Source organism: Ciconia boyciana, chromosome 5 (assembly GCF_034638445.1).
Source record: "Ciconia boyciana chromosome 5, ASM3463844v1, whole genome shotgun sequence".
In the NCBI taxonomy this organism is placed as follows: domain Eukaryota; kingdom Metazoa; phylum Chordata; class Aves; order Ciconiiformes; family Ciconiidae; genus Ciconia; species Ciconia boyciana.
The window spans coordinates 76,062,211-76,080,802 of NC_132938.1; the positions used below are offsets into that span (position 1 = coordinate 76,062,211).

General features: G+C 38.6%; 1 protein-coding gene across 1 annotated transcript in view; it reads right to left on the reverse strand.

Annotated features, from left to right (window-relative positions):
* Positions 1 to 37: 37 nt before the first annotated feature.
* The window catches only part of HSPA4L (heat shock protein family A (Hsp70) member 4 like), a 29,960-nt gene continuing 11,405 nt past the window's right edge, over positions 38 to 18,592 (reverse strand). Inside the window, exons 6-19 of the mRNA XM_072861123.1 lie at positions 18,308 to 18,441; positions 17,124 to 17,368; positions 16,963 to 17,039; positions 15,598 to 15,749; positions 14,973 to 15,079; positions 14,424 to 14,557; positions 12,980 to 13,182; positions 10,368 to 10,469; positions 9,704 to 9,841; positions 8,692 to 8,817; positions 7,387 to 7,494; positions 6,179 to 6,298; positions 5,454 to 5,615; positions 38 to 5,005 (exon numbers count right to left, since the gene is read on the reverse strand). Coding sequence (XP_072717224.1) covers positions 4,811 to 5,005; positions 5,454 to 5,615; positions 6,179 to 6,298; positions 7,387 to 7,494; positions 8,692 to 8,817; positions 9,704 to 9,841; positions 10,368 to 10,469; positions 12,980 to 13,182; positions 14,424 to 14,557; positions 14,973 to 15,079; positions 15,598 to 15,749; positions 16,963 to 17,039; positions 17,124 to 17,368; positions 18,308 to 18,441 — 2,003 coding nt within the window. The 3' untranslated portion in view covers positions 38 to 4,810. The remainder of the gene's footprint in view (positions 5,006 to 5,453; positions 5,616 to 6,178; positions 6,299 to 7,386; positions 7,495 to 8,691; positions 8,818 to 9,703; positions 9,842 to 10,367; positions 10,470 to 12,979; positions 13,183 to 14,423; positions 14,558 to 14,972; positions 15,080 to 15,597; positions 15,750 to 16,962; positions 17,040 to 17,123; positions 17,369 to 18,307; positions 18,442 to 18,592) is intronic.

Genomic DNA, 18,592 nt, shown 5'->3' on the forward strand with positions numbered 1-18,592 from the left:
TTTTTTAAAAATTAATTTAATTAAACCATTTCAGCACTTTGTAGAGGTGGCCGGTGGGTATAGCTCTTAATTGCCCTTTTTTTTTTTTTTTTAAATGAGTCTTCATAGATCCCGTTGCAGCAATTCCTGCTTTTCATTGCTTGATGTATTCCTTCTGACCAGGAAGATGGAAAACAGGGTTTAATAACCGTATCAGGCAAGTGACACGAGCGCGTTCCTGGTGCAGGATTCTGCAGTGCTGATAGTCACAGGTAGTTGTTTCCATTGTTATTTCCATGTGTAATAAGTGGTTGAAGTCTTCCAATTTCAACTGGGGAGAATTAAGAATTCTACCATACACGTTCTCTAGCATACTATGAGTTTGTACTTATACTCCAAATATTATCTTGGAGTTGAAAGGAAAATTTATGAGGCATTAACTGCCTTTTGTTAAGCAACTTGGTTTTTTCCTCCCTCTTTTGACAGTGAGCTTCTGTCTTCTGGTGCCCAAAAGGCTGGAAAACTCAGTGTAACAACGTGTAAGACGCAACATAATATTCTTCCATCCAGTTAAAGAAAACTCACAGCTAACGGTAGCTAACATCAGCATCCTTAAGAGCGGGTGGATGCTGTACTGACCCGCAACTGAAGTCTGGGCATCTGGGCTTCAGTTCAGAAGGGCTCACAGAATTCAGCGTACTGAAGTAGTACAGCATGGCAACACCAAAATGAAAGCCCCGTTCTGAGGAACGAGGTTCATGACGACAGTCATCTATGAGAATGGGATGGAGCTGCTTTTCCTGCAAGTGCAGTTATTTGTAAAATGGTTTCATGTTTTTGAAAGCTGGTGGTGGTTAAGGGAAAAGCGTGGAGAACCAGAGCAGTGAGAGGCGTAAAGATTCCAAGGTTTGTTATGGCTGTAAAGTTCTCACACTAGTGTCAAAAAATACTTGGGAAGAAAAGTCTCCTGCCAGCTCCTTGCCTGTTTCCTGAAATTACACTTAAACATAATCCTTACAGGGAAAACCCCCACTTAAACAAAGAGTATTTGAGAGCAGTTAGTAACAGGAAGAAGCTCTAGCAGAGGCTGGAGTTCAGTTCACTGAGATGCTTCAAAAAAATACTAAGCAATTCCAAATGCTGAAGATACAAAGGAATCTTATCGACAGACTGGATGCTGTAGATGAAGAGCCTTCACTTCTACATGGAAGAACCAAAGGCCACCTGGCCCAGCAGAGCCGCGGTACCCTCTGGCTGCCCACAGGGCCCACAGAGTGCAGCAGCCGCAGGCCCGCGCTTCCCCAACCCAGAGACAAGGGCACCTTCCCCCTCGCTCTGCCACGTCCAGCGAAGCCGAGTGGTAATACAGGTTAGGTGCTTCACCCAAACGGCTTGGAAGATTCGGAATCCACCTGCCTCCTGTAAGTTTTGCCAGCATGCCCCAAAGGCAGTGTTTGCAGAGTGAAAGAAGGACGCTGCCAGGAGCAAAGGAGGGAGAGGATTCTTCATTCAAATTCAGACACGCATTCAAATTCAGACCAACCTCGGCAGGCAGCTGTACTGGGTTACTTTATCAGGTAGCACTCCTTGTCCATTTATAGAAAGAGGATAAAAGTTTAACTTAAAGGGATCGTTAAAAATCTGTTTATGTCACATCTGAATGAAGTTCAAAGAAAATCCTGAAATTTAAACTACTGTAATAAAAGATGTGGAAAGGAAGCCATGAGTCAGTTGTAAACAGCTAGTAGCAACTTAGTTTAGTAAAGCAAATTAATTTTAAAGCCATTTCTTGAGCAAGTCCATTAAAGCTCAAGCCAGGAATCAGTCCTCTTTAAAGGAAAGATCTTACTGGTAAAATAAAACTAAGTATTTATGCTGTCTTGTAACTAAACTTTTACAGGAAGCTGTAGACTGTGATTAACAAAGTTTTTTTCTTTCTTTCTTTTAAAACCAAACCTCTACTGCCTTTGCAAAGATAGTGTTGCTTCCTATTTTTTTCTTTTTGTGGGATGGTGGGAACATTTTCAAACATTAGAAATGTATCTTGCCCTCAATAGAAAGCCTCAAATAAGACATTAGCAACAAATACCTGCTTTTAAAACACAGAGGATGCAGAGCAGCATACTACTGCTGTTCGTTCCATAACAAAACCTGTTACTTTATGCTGCAAGATACTCATTTGGGGGCTGTCAGGGGAGCCACACGGTAACTCGCTTGTTGAGCCCGATGCACAAAACTTCAAGTTGTGCACAGCTTCTCTAAGTACTTGAGAACCTTAAACCTGCGTCCTGCTAAAATTTCCTTTGTAACAGAAAACAGATCACGTATTAACGAGTCCTACGTTCACACGTTTCTGTGAAGCTTGCTGTGGAAAGAACAATTTTGCCCTTCCAAATGGGATTCTTAACACGTACACCAGCAACCAGTTGCTATCAGCCGTCTGTGGGTGGCATTCCTCTTCACCAGGGATCTAGAGACAGAGCAGATGCACAGCAAAAAAAACCCCTATTCTAGTAAGAAAACCTTACTACAGTTACTTGTCTTAACCATATCTGCTTTTAAGCTTGCCATATGAAGCAGCTGTAGAATTATTCTAGCTTTTATGCATAAGAATCACCTCCGATGTTTGTAATGTAGTATTAAGCATCTGATGGCCATGAACAGAAGACTTTCTGGTCTCACACATGACCTTGTAGCTATTGGAGAGCTTACACCGGAGATTTCCACTGTTGGAGCTCTTCTGCCAGGTATCAGGAAGTCTACTAGACAAATTAATGTGTAGATGGGTTTTAGGAAGCCAATACTTAAGAATGCTACTCATTACACTGCTGTGGTAAAGCCATTAAGATATTCATGATGTTAAAGCCTATAGGACCAAAGCTAGCTCAGTCACATACTGACTTAAGCTTAGGACAACTGACACTGAAGTACAGCCGCCCCCTCAGTGCCAAAGGTGCATGGCTACAGCGTCAGAATTCAAGACTGAGTTTGCAGAGTAGCTGCAGCTCTCTTCAAGGTCACTCGGTTTTTGTTCAAGGGCTTTAAATATGTAAACTCAAGGTGCCAGGGCATCCACAATTGACTGTGTAGAGGAGGAACAGTACATGCATCTCAGTCACTTGATGCCAGTCATGAAGATACCATTCTAGCTCTTGAGCTAGTTTCACAGGTTTATATACAGTTGTAAATGATGCTTCCTTTTTCTGAAGGTATCTGAGAGTATAGTTCACCTCTATCAACTCTAGCTTGGGTCACGGACTACTCTTTGTAGCATGAACGGCAGTGGTACATGAAGGGCACAGCTGGAGATAAAATGGCTGCCAAAGCCAGAAACAAGAGCATGACCCTTCACTTGTTCACAACAGCAACAAGCTCGTACAGGATAGCTGCTGCAGGAGTGCCTGATTAACGCCTGAACACCTCAATGCGTTTCTGCAATGGAGTTCAAGTCACTGAAGTGTTTCACTGCAACTAATCTCGGTCTCTTATGCTGACTTGACTAAGAAACCACTTTTCTTAGTTAGAGCAGCCCATTCCTATTCTGGTAATAGAAGAATTGTTTGAAGTCAGAAGAAAAGCGACTTGCTCCAGCAAGTGCTACAGTACCTCGGTGACTGACAGAAGCATTCAGAGTACGTGAACGTACATCGGACTGTGACAATGTCCAAGATGTAGCAAAGAAAATAGCGACTCAACTGTGTAATACATTACAGACACTTTCATTAGATCAACTAAATGACCAAAGATAACTGGTAAGCTATGCAAGTTCATCAAGTAGATTCCATCTTTGGGGTAATAACATCCAGTTTGTAAGCTCTTTTGTTTAGAACCTTGACCAAAAGGTTTACATGCCGAGTACCAAGGCTTAGATAAGCTCTCAGTACTTCTTTCAAGTTCACAACAAACAGCATTTAAGCAACCTTAAAATCGTGGTGCTAAACACCCAGCTCGCACAGCACAATTCCTGTTGTTTCTCCTCCCCGGCATGAGATGTGATCAAGATGTAGATTTCATTGAAAACAAGAGAAGAAGAAATAGTAGCATGTGCAAGACAACATTTTCAAGGGAAGCTGTTCAACAGTCCTTGTATATCCTACCCCTTCATACTACTGTCAGTAGCATGGTCCTGTCACAAGCACAGTACGTTATGTACAGCAACGTGCTCCGAGACCATTCACTGCATTCCAGCACACGGCAGAGCCATTATGCCAGCATTTTGTAACTCAGATTGTTAGTGGTATGGGAACCTAGAAAACGTTTAAGCTTGTATTATTCAGTTTATATGAAAAGACCGTACAATTCTCATGGTACATCAACAAGATGGACTAGTATGCCAACTAACCTCTATTTTAATATTTAAATTATAACAATACAATAACTAGAAAAGGTCAGTGCTTCAAGTGACAAGTTTTGCCACTGCAATTCCAATATTTTTCCAAAATAAAGATGCAATTAGATCTATACTTGAGCATCAGTAGTGCAATACAGTATCCTTTCCTGAATAAAGGAGCTGAGGTTTATCCACAATAAAAGCTTTAAATAAGGTAGATTGTTGCCATTTATATATCAATTCTGTATGTTTGATATAAAATATATCGGGAAAGCTTAAACTGACTTATACAATCTACATTTGGCTAAAGCTCCACATAAGCAGCATCAGTGGAAATGAACATCAGAGGTGTACTTAATATAAAACACTGTCAAAACTACTCAGCAACAAAAGACAGAAGGTTGGCTAAGAATAACTGAACATCTGAGGTGTGTACCAGACAAAAAGAATGGACCCTGTGGTTACTTGCACTATTTTAATTAAGTAAAAGAAATGCAAGATTTAGTCCACTTCCATTTCTCCAGGTGGTTTGGTCTGCTGAGAATTGTCCTTCGCTGGTTCAGGTTTTGTTTCAGTTCCGCTCTGTCCGTTCACTGGTCCATTGTGTTCACCATTAGCTTTTGACTGCCCATCGTTGGGAGGCTCGATCTTCGGTTTGGGCTTGTATATAATGGGATTACAGAAGCTATCCAATTCCTAGTCGTAACAGAAGCGAGAGAGCAAGTTCATTCGGTGGCACAGTAACTGCAAACTAGAACGTCTCAGATTTCTTTCTGGTTCACAATGACCTGGAATTTAATTTGCAAGGACTAGACTTTTCAATTCTATCAAGTCTAGAAACCCACAATTTTTATTCACTAGCTAAAGAGCTTCCCATCTGTTAAAAGCCTGTACGGTAATCCATTTCCTAGCAAGCCTGGTGCTGTAACTCGGGATATTTTAAAAAGGCTTATGCAGAGGTACTGCTGTAAATCGAGAGCCAGAATTGAAGATCAATAAAACTGCTGCTCCCTCTGTATGGATCTTTTCATAGCTTTAAAATCTCTACAGACATAATATTCTAGCTCAACACAGAGGCCAAAATCTTGTTAAAGAAAAACTTATTAGAATGCAACACGTACAATGGATTTTTTTTTTTTTTTACCTTAGATTTTGTCAGTATTTCTGCCACTTTGACAACTGGATCCTGAGTTAGACTTAGTTTGTTCTGGGCGTTCATTTTGCTGTTCAACCAATTCATAGCCTCGCTAATGTATTTTTCAACTTTTTCCATCTCAGCAGGATCTAGGTGGTCATATTTTTCATCCTACAGAGAGATATTTATATAATCAATGAACACACGCTTCTCACCCAATGGAGAATTTAATGGACACATAATAAAATAGGATAACATTGCTACAACCTGATAGCAATAGTTTTTAACAAGCGTTTAGTATGAAGAACGACTGTAGAACAAGACAGACAGGACTGTTTTTAGACATTTGAAATTTTGCTCTCTGAAGCGCAGGTTAGTAATGAAGTTGCAAGAAAAAAAGCACCTGAGACTTACTGTAGTTTGATTAACCCACCCCAACAGAGAGTCTTGTAGGTTACAGAAACGATGGTAACAGCCATAATTTGAGATATCCCATTTCAAGTGGTACAAGTCACCGTGAAAAATGTGACTACGTTTAATTTGTGTTGTCATGAAGAAACCATTTTTGCTAGCAACCCAGAACAGTTTTAGAAGTTCTCAGGAGCAGAAGCACAACAGCCATTTTAAAGCAGCTTCACAGGTAATCCTACAGGATTTCTTTTTAAGCACAAAAAAACTCTACAGCCAAACGCGAACACCCCTAATAGTTCATTCCCTAACTGATTTGCTTCTACCTTATTTTTGTATGCTTCTACTGCTTTCATAAGGAGCTGAATCTTCTTCCCCAGTTCATTTAAAACTTTTGGTCTCTCTTCATGCTCCATGTATCTTTCCTGAATAGGCTGTCCAAATTTCTGGAAACATAAGCACAAAGATCTTGTCAAAATACAAGTTTACTTTAGTCTCCTCCAGAATAAAACGCGTTGGAAGGAAGGCTGCCTTTAACTCCTTTTGTCACCCATTCAAGAGCTTAATCTTTGCATTTGGCTTTAGTGCAACAAAAAAAGGCCCAGAAGTTTAAACACAGGAGTAGTGCCTGTCCTTATTAAGCTTAGTATTTTACAGTTATCTTCAGCAAAAAGAGCATTTAGAACAATGCATTCAGAAGAAAAACAAGACAGGATTTACACGGATGGTTTAATTTTAAAGTAGTTCATCCGAAAACTTCTAGTTTTATCCATTGCCCGTTTTTCCTTCTCTTTAATACTGGTATCCAGGCAAGAAGGCAGTTGCCAGGATCTACACTGCTGTTTCCATCAGTTATCCCTCCCTCAAAGGAAGTCCGACTTGAGAGAAAACAGTTGGAGCCCAAGAGCTAGGGACACACTTAAACCTACTACAAACAGTAGCTAGTCATTCGTCGGAATTCACATTTTCCCATGAAATTATTACAATCTGAAGTATTTAAGGTTTTTTTTGTCATTACTAATCAACCGATACAGTGGAAGCTACTGTTAAAAACACTCTTCAGCCTTCATCATCAGCTATTAGACCAAAAATTCAGTTTTATGATACAGCTATAGAAGACCACAGAAAACAGGAAAAGCAGAGCACCTATTCTGGAGTGTAATCCTGCATAGCTGGGAGAGCAGTCAAACTACTCAAAAGCCTCTTTCAGACTGTAACAAGTCTGACAGAAAATTCCCATAGCAATTAATTTTACTGTCACTGGTGACAGTCTGCTTCGTTTTGACTGTCTTCCAATTAGGAGCAGAACTGACTGTATTTCTAGTTGTAAATATTCTGTCGATTTCATAACTAAACTACATCCAGATACAACCTGAATGTCCATCCTTAAAAGTTAATGGATTTACAAAGCTCACATATGAGTATGCACACACAAAGCCCTCATTAAAAGAGCTTTGCTTACTCAGCCATTCTATAAATGTCCCCACCTCCAAACACACACATGATTTTTCTAGTAAGTAACTTAAAACCTTACTCTCAATTCCTGAAGCTTATCCATATATACTTGTTTTGGCTGGTCCTCTCCATCTTCATAAAGCCAGTTTTCCGTGTCCTCCAACATCAAGGTCAGCTTGTTTGAATCCTATGAAGCAAGTGAGGGATACTCTAGTTCAGAAGGGAACATGACAAATGAGACTTCTCCCCCCAGCACACAAAGAAACCCCCCTACTCAAAAAAGACTCTTTCATCAGTTTAAAATATTCAAAGTGATAATGACAGCAAAGGAAAACGGTAATTAACATACTTCAAAAACAAGATTTTACAGAATGGTATGAGAGGCAGGACAGCCCCGCTAGTGTGATTTGCAGGGGAAGTTTATGGGAGTTACATAGCTTCAAGATGGATTTTATAAGAAAGCACATGCACCTCTTAACATTCTTACATATTATCCTTACATGGGAAGCTCTGCTTCTCAGGTTCTCTGATTGCAGGACAGAAGAACAACAGACAAATTTGGACAGCTATATATATATATATATAGCTGAAGTTAAAATTGTTTTAATGGGACCCTCCTGGCTATAAACAAAGATTTTATCTTTAATTATTTAGAAATAAAGTTCTTCTCTATGCCCGTAAACTTATGTAAGAGATTGTTTTGAAACTGGTGTGGGAAAGACAGCCACACACCCTTGAGTTTATACTGGAAGGGCATCTGTACTGCGTCGCTGGGTTGATGAGCTGGTAATCCAGAGAGCAGACCTTAAAGCTGCTGCTGGACGCTTCTTGTTTCAACAACTGGTTGCTTGTGTACTAGCCACTTTTATTTAGGCAGCTGTTACAGAGAAATGATTCTAGGATAAGTGGTCTTTCAATACTGCTTTTGCAAGAGCCCAGCGTACAGCTTTCTTCATCACCTTTCCTTGGACTTTTAAGTGGGGAAAGAATCATGTTTCTAAGCTAATGAAATTAGACAATAAAATGCAGAGCTACAGACACTCCATTTCTGCTCATTTTCCTTTTATTCCTCCCCACTCACGCCATTTAGAAGCTCGTGGTGATCTGTCCTGCTTTCCTACCCCCACCACAGGATTTTTACTTTCTGCCTGCATCCCAAATCCTTCCTAGCCACTGAGAAACTTGCCATACAATAAAGAACTCTGCATGCTTGCATGTCCAATGTCAGGTGTAAGTGTAGCTTGAACTTCACTTCTGTGAAGTTAATCCATTTCATATTCTGAAACAAGTCCAAGAGACCCCTACAGCCTCCACATGACCCACACTCAAAACTTAAATACAAAGGAATTTTTTGCCACAGTTGAAACACATAGGCAAGCCTTACTTCTTCAGTGATGAATTTCTCAAAGACTCCACACAGTTTGTCTCTGAAGTCATACACATATTCTTCAACAGCATTCTTAGCATCATTTCTTTCTTTCTCCAGCTTGTCTTGCATCATCATCTTCCCCTAGGTGGAAAAAGGCTTATTTAAAACTGAAAGCATTTCAAGTGTCACTCTTAATGATTACTCTCTTGAAGCTGTACCACAGACCTTTGCAGAAGCCTGCTAATTCACAATTACCAATTAATATTTTCACTTTTATGTAAGTCATCCTCACTGCAGGCAGAACTGGAACGGGGGACAAATGAGTTCGTATTTGGAAGCTGTTTGGCAAGTGCTTCAACATAAATGGATCAGATATCAATTATGATCTGACCACCACAGACAGGACTAGAAGTAAAGCCAAGTCTTGACTCTGCTTTGGAAGTCCCTAGGAATGATTCTGACCTACAAAAAATATTTCCTATTTTCTTCTTCAGACTGACCATCTTTCAGAGAGGAGCTTATGCTGCTGGGATCTTCACAGACACGATACCTAGAAAGTTCAGAAAACTCGCCTTTCAGAGGATCCTTTCTACATGTTGTAATACTTCCCTGCTGACGTAGGACTTGAAGGGCAAAAATGTGATCTAACTAAGGATGGAGCTTCTGTAAAGCACCAAAAAACCATGCAAATGCTACTCCCGACCAGTATCAGGTCAGTAGATAACAATTAGCATTCCTGTAACATACTGAGCAGCCTTTACTGGCAATCCTAGGCACTTGCTGCCCAAGAATGGAATTGATACTTTGGGTAATGACAGGCTGATAGGTCAAACTCAGACATCTGGTTAGTTAAGTCTAGTGAAACCGATTAATTTCTGAAAAAACCCGAACCGAAACAAATCCCCTTACCAATTAAGAACAAACCCCCAAGGAATTCTAAATTAGATAAGTTTATGGTTACAAGTACTTTCTGGATAATTATTTACAGTGACATTAATTTGAGTGGTCATCTGTTTATACTGCTTACCTCATTTTCTATATAGCAATTGATAAGATCTTGTCCCAGTTGTCTATAGAGGCTCGCCTGTATAGGTAGGTCAATACTCTTAACTTTTGCTTTAGCCTTTGGCTGGGCTGGATGATCTTGCTTGTCTCCAGAAGCAGCCTATAAAAAGATTTACACTATTAAGCAACTTTCAAGAATAGAAATATTACTACATTTATGCTCAAAAGAGAGACAGATGAAACTAGCATGACAGCTACAAATTCATCGTATGTAAATGAAGCACCTAATTATTCCTCTGCTATTCAGAATCACCACTACCTTCGTTTTGAACCAAACTGGTGGAATTTAATTTCTTTGAACATAACGTGAAGATCTGTTGAGAAAACCTGTTGAAAAGCTAAAGGCACCACATACTCTTCTTCATGATGTTTCCCAAGTTCCCCTAGATTCCATCTTCACTATAAAACTATGTTAACAGAAACTTACTTCAAAGTCTTAATCTTATACTCTGTTGAAAATGAAAGTGCTAAAGTAGGATTCTTAACTTAACCATTTCAATATAGCTGTACTCCTCTAAATACAGTCCCGTGTTTGCAACTAGGAAGATTAACGACTTGGAGAATACTGGGCAAAAGAAGTCTAAAGGAAACAACATTACATTTCCTGATCAATACAGAATACAAACTTTTGTTTCGGTTCCTGCATTTTCAGTTTCCTCATCTGCTTGGTTCTGTTGTTCAGCTTGACTTCTCTGAATACCTTCATCTTGATCAACCTGCATTTTATCCTAGGAAAAAAAAAAAAAAAAGAGTTACATAATGGAATGCAAAGGTTTGCTGTATTATTTAAGACTGACATCAATTACAGTAGATCACAGATACTATAAGGACTTACAAATCAATGTTAAGAATTTGTGATTCGCCATGTTTAAAACAGACATTTTGGCACAGTACTTGTATTCATATCTGTCTCAAATTAAATGGAAATTCTATTCTGCCTGTCCCCCTTGAAATAGATATCATGTTGCAGTCTGTCCCATTAAAGAATTACACTAAGCCCTGTGAATACTCCATTTTAAATTAAATACCTATAAAACGTACACAAAGAACATTCTAGAAACACACCACCAACACAGGCAATAACAACAGGTTCTCTATGGAACAGCCAGAACTTCGACCTCCTATCACTTTTCACCTAAGCTTTAACATTTGTAATCCAAAGCAGAAGTAATTTAGTCATCGTAATTGCTACCTGCGTCTGTCTCACAGGACCATAAAAATTAGTTTCTGTAGTAACCTCTTGGAGCACATGACCAACTGTCTTCCCTCCCTGACACCCAAAATTAAAAAAGTTTCACTTCAATTTATCTGTAGCTCACCTATGCCTTATTCTAAATTTAAGGATGTTAAAGACATCACTAATTACTAGTGCTGATGACCTGATGCAGTTTAAGTAATACAATGCCCTGTCATCCTTGCAAAAAACTTTTAATAACATAGTAATGGGTAAGTCTGAAGTTTTCAGGATGATTCCAATACTTGGACATCCAGAGCATCAATAAACGAGCTGTAGCAGAGGTCTGAAAGGTCTAAGATCACTTCCATTACAAGGAATTAAGATTCCTGGATTCACAAACTACATATGCATGTAAAATAATTTTCTGTTAGTTCTGCGAAATACAGGAAAAAGTTATTTAAGGCTTTCAAACTCTAGCACAGGTGTGTACGTTGCAGTTTAGCTATGTTAACTGATTCAGCAAGTTTTTAATGATAAAAGTTGAAAACAAGAAGGCTACTTTTACCAAATTTAAGTTTTGTCACTTCAGAGTAGAAAAAAAATCCTTATTTACTGTTCTTACTGTTCACACAGAAGAGGCAACAACTGGAAGGAACTGTTTTGCCTACACAAAAAAGCTAGAGGGGGAAAACAATACATATATACCCACACACCTCCTCCTCAGAGTCGAGGGTATCATCCTTGGCAATGAAAGGTAATTGCTTGCAAGCACCATTGTAAAACAGAAGATGTGTTAGATGAATGGAAGTACAACAAATGGAAAGCCTCAGGATGGAAGTGGTTACTCTTGACCGAACACGGCGTACTCATCTTAGTAACCTATTGTAGTAGTACACCTATTACTCTAAATGCCAGCTATGTCCCTTTCAACCGTTTTTCACTTGTATACAAACATCAGATGCAGGGCACTTGTCCACAAGGAACTGCATCACGTCTGGCATTTCAAATATGCTCAAAATCCTGGAAAGCAATATAATACTTGAGGAGTTGCTTACAGCAATTATGTAACGCTAACTGTGTAACCACTTGCTCTAATTCCTGTAGTATATTCAACTGAAGTGGGAGAAGCTGCTAAGGACAAATTTTAAAAGATAATGACAGGAAATGCATTCAGCCCTTCCTTTAAATAAAGCCGCCAAGTGTTTGCAATCTCAGAAAGACAGCAGGACTGTGAAGCAGCAGCTTGCCCACTGCTTTATGCTCTTTTTCTCTACACTATCATCTCTCTCCCCTGTGAGCCGTGACATAACCAAAATCCCAAGCTATAGAAGGGCACAAGCAAAAAGAACGGCTGCCGAGGCCGCTGCTGCAAAGTGCTCCCTAGCACCCAGTCCTCAACTCTACAGTGTCAAATGTAACAGCTGCACCTCACTACTCTCAGTGATCTGCTTTCAGTATGCACTGCACTATCAAGAAAGTTGATACTCCTTGCACTAGAATGAGAGAACACCATTTTGTTAATTTCTCAGTATTAATGACAAAGCTGTTGCATGTTTATTTCCAGTAATTTCCCCCTATGGGCTTACAAGCCCGTTTGTAAGAACTACCGACACTGAAGTACGTAAAGAAGTGCCCTTAGTGACAGAACGTTTCAGAGAACAAGTTTTCCATATATAAAGAAATACTATATTTTTTACTCAATGAAAACGTAGTACTTGAAGAAAAACAAACCTTTAGAATTCATTTGTCAACAGATCTCATTAAATGTGCTGCCATTTGATAGCAACACTAGATAATGTAAGACTAGTAGAGAGATGGTAAAGAACAATGAAAAAACTACTTTTTTCTTTAGAATCTGGTTTTACGTTCTTTTTTGCTTTCTTAGTGCCACGTCACCCGTACTTTAATAATAAACATGAAGAAATATGTTACATAACTGAAGAAATAATTTCAGGGTGGAGAAGCAGTAATTGTCAAAAGCTATACGCTATGATTTAATCTCTAATTATTGGCTCTCTTGTCAGAATCACAAGGAGTGTAGATATTTACAAGTTTACATACCAGCTCATCATCTCTGCCTTGGTTCTTACTTGATGATTCAGTGTCCATAGGTGTGTCGTTGTGATCTCCCTCTGTGTTCTGCTTCTCTATTATAGAAGCATTAGCCATGCTGAAAAGGCCATGAATATTGACACGCACTTTTACCTTCACTTTGGAATTGTCGCCATCATGTTGGGGACCAACATTTTGAATAGTGAAACGCCCTTGAAAAAACAAAGATGGTTTTAATTGTTGTTCCAAAAAATAGTGAAAGAGGAAACAAAGAAATAAAATATATTCCTTGAAAGGTGTTAATTTAAATAGCAACTTCATGTAACTTAAATAAACTATTTGGAAACTTCCTACTTAGTTGTCAATTCTACAACGTAAGCCACAGCTAGATAAACTAAAACCTGGTTCCCCAATTATTATCAGTTAACTGATAATTAATAAGATGTTTTTGCTTTATCTTTATTTCATAAACAAGTCAAGATAACACTGTATTAGGTGTTCTACTTCTCTATTGCCTTCTCTAACCATCACACTAGAGAAATTTCTCTGATTCATCTAGAATGGTTTCTTTCACCCACGTAACAAACTTTGCACTGAAAAATAAAATGGTAAGAGAGATAAAAGCTTCTATTTGAATTGGGTAACATGGAGGCACTACACATTCTGGAGAATGAACAGTGCTTATCAAGGCTTCTGGAAGCAGCCATGTTGATGCTTTATTTTGCAACTTGCTGGAAATTTGAGTGTCAGTGACGCTGACTGTGCACATGTAAAGGAGAACGTTCTTTCCTAAAGACTAGAGACTTCTGGCACAGACAGCTAGATAGGTAGCACCAAGTTTCTATCCGATTCATAGATCAGTAAATAAAATCGTGACTTAGTTTAAAGACCCTGAGGAGTCTACTAATAACTGCAAGTAAAGCAGTATTAGCTACCAGGAAACTTATTCATACCATCTAATACTTTAGACTCTACTACAGATGCTTAAGTTGAGGAAATGCCTATCTTGTATGTTCTCAGATTAACAGAAAGAGACGTGACAGATATCTGTCTGGACAGATAACTATCTAGTGCTCACAGGTCCTTTGATCCAATTTCTTTGAAAAATCCAGGCTGGCGGGCACATAAGATCCTTATCCATTTTATAGAGGTTGAAAGAACCAGACAATAGAGCACTAAACTCTTTGTACCTCCTTTTTTTAAAGCATTCAGAAACAGTGAAGACACACAGAATGAAGAAAGTAAATTTTTTTTAGGAACTGCTAAGAGAAGATGTCGATACTGTTTGATCACTGCATCTAAAGCAAGAAGACTGTGCTGAGCCTTTCTAAAGAACCTATAGGCTTTTCTATAACCTCAGAAATATGGAAGTAACGTATCTTAAAAAAAGGAGAACCACTTTTCCCATTATCGACAGGAGTTGGGTATGGGGTTTCTATTCAAATTTCCTTACCTATTCTGGAATCAGGATAAGGCACTTCATGTGGATGGGTATAGTAAGCTTCCAGGTCAAAAGGCTCTTTCTTGTGAAAAGTAATTACTTTTGAGAATGGAGCAGCATGGTTCTTACTGAAGACTTCACACTCCCTAAAGCAGTAAAATATTAAGTAAGGTTAAACCACTGAGCATACACAATGGATAATCAAAATCAGGGTTTGTTAATGATCAGCAGCTGTGCTAACCAAGCAGCTAAATAATTTAGTTCAAGTCAGTTTACGGCAAGAGTTGCAGGTTGAAGGCCTGTAGGTCTCAAAGCTGGACTATACATTCTACGTCACACTTCTCAAAAATTAAGCAACTTCACACCAACATTTTTTAATTAAGCGTATTTCCAATTATTAAGCAGTAATCGGAAATCAAGAGGTGTAATGCAAAACAAGAAGATTAAAGCTGTTCTGAGTGGATGACAGCTTCAAAGTCTGAGGCCTGGTCTTTCTCCTAGTTCAACATTTTTCTTTATATACACAAACACATACTTTTTAGTGGGCACCATACAACTTACCCTGTTCCTTCTTCGTAAGATGATTTCCATCTTAACGTTACAGAATAAGGAACAACATCTGTGATGGAAAATTCACGCACTTTAAAAGCTGGGGAAAGAATTGCACACTAGAAAACAAAGACCAAAATTGTATTATATCCATGTAGTCAAATAAATAGCAAGTACAATAATTAATACCTAAGTGCAAAAAGGCTACAATTCGTATAGGTCACATGGAGGTCCTGTTTATCACAGGACTTTAAACAGAAAATTCCTACACTTAGTTGAAAGCTAACTGAACTGAAAGACTTAACTAAATTAAAGTAATAGTAACAGATGCTACTTCCCCAGTGACTGTCAGTAAAGATACCCAGCAAAGCTTCCAAATGACTGCACAGAAGTGGAACAGTGCAATTTGGGTCATCAAATTTAACAGGTCTCTAACAAGACCATCCTTCTAACGTGACACAGCAGCAAATTACCAAACATAACACAATCATTTCTGACATGGTCACTGCCACCAACTGTTGAAAGAACAAGTAAGACTCTACATCTTGTTTCAGCTATAGTACCTTTTGCTTAGTTGTATTTCATTAGTACATGATGTTAAAGAAGCAATACTGAAGTTTAATTTCAATAACTATACCTGCAAGGCACAGCCTCTTGCAACAGCTTCATCAGCATTTAGTGTGGTGCTTATCTCTTTACAGAAAAAGTTAGAGATCTGTTCCTTCACTGCTGGAATTCTAGTAGCCCCACCTACTATTTCTATACTGTAGATATCTTCACGCTGAAGTTCTAGAAAAGAGAATGCATGGCCTTAAGTTATCATCAAGGTATCAAAAAGCTGCCTCTGGACAACCAAAAAAAAAAAAAAAAAGATAAGAGTTCTCTTATTATCTAGACACTGTGACAAGCACTGAATATATTCAATGGCTGACAAGATCCTTAAAACCAGATTTGTCCTGATGTGTCCTATTCAAACTCTTTGTCCCTCCTGCAGGCTACAAAGTTTTCTAGTTGCCTAATCCCGGAAAACGCAGAAGCAAATAATCAATGAGGACAGCTGTTCTTTAAAATGCATTGCCCATGTGCATCCCCCTTCTGGTGTACACAAACCCAAGTGTGTGTAATTGGGTTTTCTTTGGCAGCCCTGCACTACTGGACAATACCTCACCCCTCCCAAACCAGAACAAAATGAAACCCAAATATACCTCATTTTATGTTTGGTTCAATTTTGGTTGCCAATAAAGAAAAACAAAACACTTAACTAAAAATATATAATAAATATTAGACTGTGCTTGCAGGGTAACTTTTTAATTCTGAATTCAAGATACGTGTATAAAGAGATCTCAAACAACTGTCAGTCCTTGAACAGCTCTGCTCAGCAGTTATTCAGGTTCTTACTTCCTGTATTAGCTATCTAGCCAAGTTACAAGATAAGCAGAATTCCTCCCTTTCCTTTAGTTGAAGATGCTGGAATTGGGGGTAAAACCTTTCCCTGTGAAAGTCTAATTCTCTCCTTTATACTACATTAGGCAAACAAACAAAAAAAATGTTATTTGCACATGCTTCAGATACTTTATTTCAAGAATATACTGCCAAATTCTCAGGTCGGTGAGGACATGTATGTATCACATATGGAACAGGCTGGCCAGACAGTTGCAGTAAAGAATTAACAGTTTTCCCGTCATGGTTTTGGTTTGGTTGTTTTGTGTTTTTAAATAAAGTAATCTTTCAGAGTGCCAACCTTTTCCATTCCACAGGGTGAATGAGGGTCAATAAACCACGGTTGCAAAGTGGTATGTGCACTAAATGAGGCAGGAATGGGATCATGCATACATGGCAAGCATACGAATGGAACTTACAGTTAACTTTTCAGTACTTAGCTTTGCAATTCTAATAAATACAAAAATATATTAAAAAGATAATCATTAACAAGATCTAGGATAACTGGATTACTAGTTACTTTCTTGAACCAAAAGTAGTACCTAAATTAACTCGTACTTACTAGCTTGATCCATGGCTGCTCTTAGAGGAGGTTCCACTCTGGACAGAAGGGGTGCACACAATTGCTCAAACTGAGCTCTGCAGGCACAGGGAAAGCGTTACATTACAAGACAGCTTAAAGACCACACTTCACTGCACTTCAGTGAAGATAATGCACAGTACCTGTTCATCTTACTGGAGACATCAAGGTCATTCATGAAGCACTCAATATTGAGTGGAAGATCAGAAGCATTTGCACTCATAAGCTTCTTTAGTTTTTCACATTCCTGATACAATCGTAGCAGTGCTCGGGGATTCTCTTTTACATTCAGTTTGTATTTCGTCCTAAATTCTTCAGAGTAGTAGTCTACCAAAGCCTCATCAAAATTCCTGCCACCTATGAAAGGGTCAAAGGTAGTAGCCAAGACCTGCACAGAAGTGGAAGAACAACCATTAAAAGTTATGAGACAATGTTTGTTTAGATATAGGGATAGCTTTCATACAGACACTAGTTTTATAAGCTAACACCTTTAAAAACAGGTTTGATATGAGAATATTCTTTGGGGTTTTCTCACCATCTTCTGTGCAGTTGCCAGACAGAACAACTTAAAAGATCACTCCTCAATTATTTAGTTCCTGCCCTCCCCAAATAAAATAATATCACATCTACCACACTATTTTCTACCACACTGCAGCTCCTACACAGTTTACTATCTCCCTAAAGAAAAGGCAGACTAGGATAGCTCTTTTATCATGCTATTACTAGTTCTGTATCATTTACTCAAAACAGAAAAGCTCACTATAATCTTCCATATGACTTCAGATGACTACATTTTGCTACCAAAGACAAGTTTACAAAAACATTCAGCCATCAGTAGCTCACAGACAAAAATCTCCAAACCAGGAAGCGAGGACTGTTCAGTTTTACTTCACATCCTGTTGAACTTAGATTTAGAACTGTCATGGATGGCAGAAAAGAAATCATCACAGAGCAATTCACGGAGTTCAACAATTTCCTGTAGGTAAGTCAGCTGCACAACTACAACGCTTACAAGACTACCAGAATATGCAAATATTTCAGTGATATAAAATGGCACAAAAAGCCATGCAGCATGCTTAACTGTCAGGAACTTTTCAAAACACTTTTGGGATACTTCATTTCTGCCTTTTATAAAAATTGATTTGCTGAAATAGCAAAAAAATAACAAAGTTTTTGTATTCAGCATTTCAAAAATATTTGCTATAGACATTTATTTAGTTTTTTAAAAAAACCCAAACAAATAACTTTCCACAGAACAGTATTTTGAGTATTGTTCAATTAAATACTTCAGGAATATGGGATTTTACTGTATGACTTAAAAGATTACCTTCAGTTTTCCCTTGTTAAAAGCACAGATTGAAACCTGATATGCAGAATGCCCCATATCTACAAAGACCACATTTCTTGGCTTCTCTTCCAAGGCCGGCAGATCTTGCTTGTATATTCCATAGGCTAGGGCAACTGAAAAACACCAACCCACAGAAGTTAAGGGAAAGCTGTATACAACTGTAAAGCATGCATCAAGAGCACTACCGAAAGAAAGACAGTACTTATGTTTACTCTTTCTAAACACCTCCATTACTCTGCTCAGATGGAACATAAGGGTCAAAAG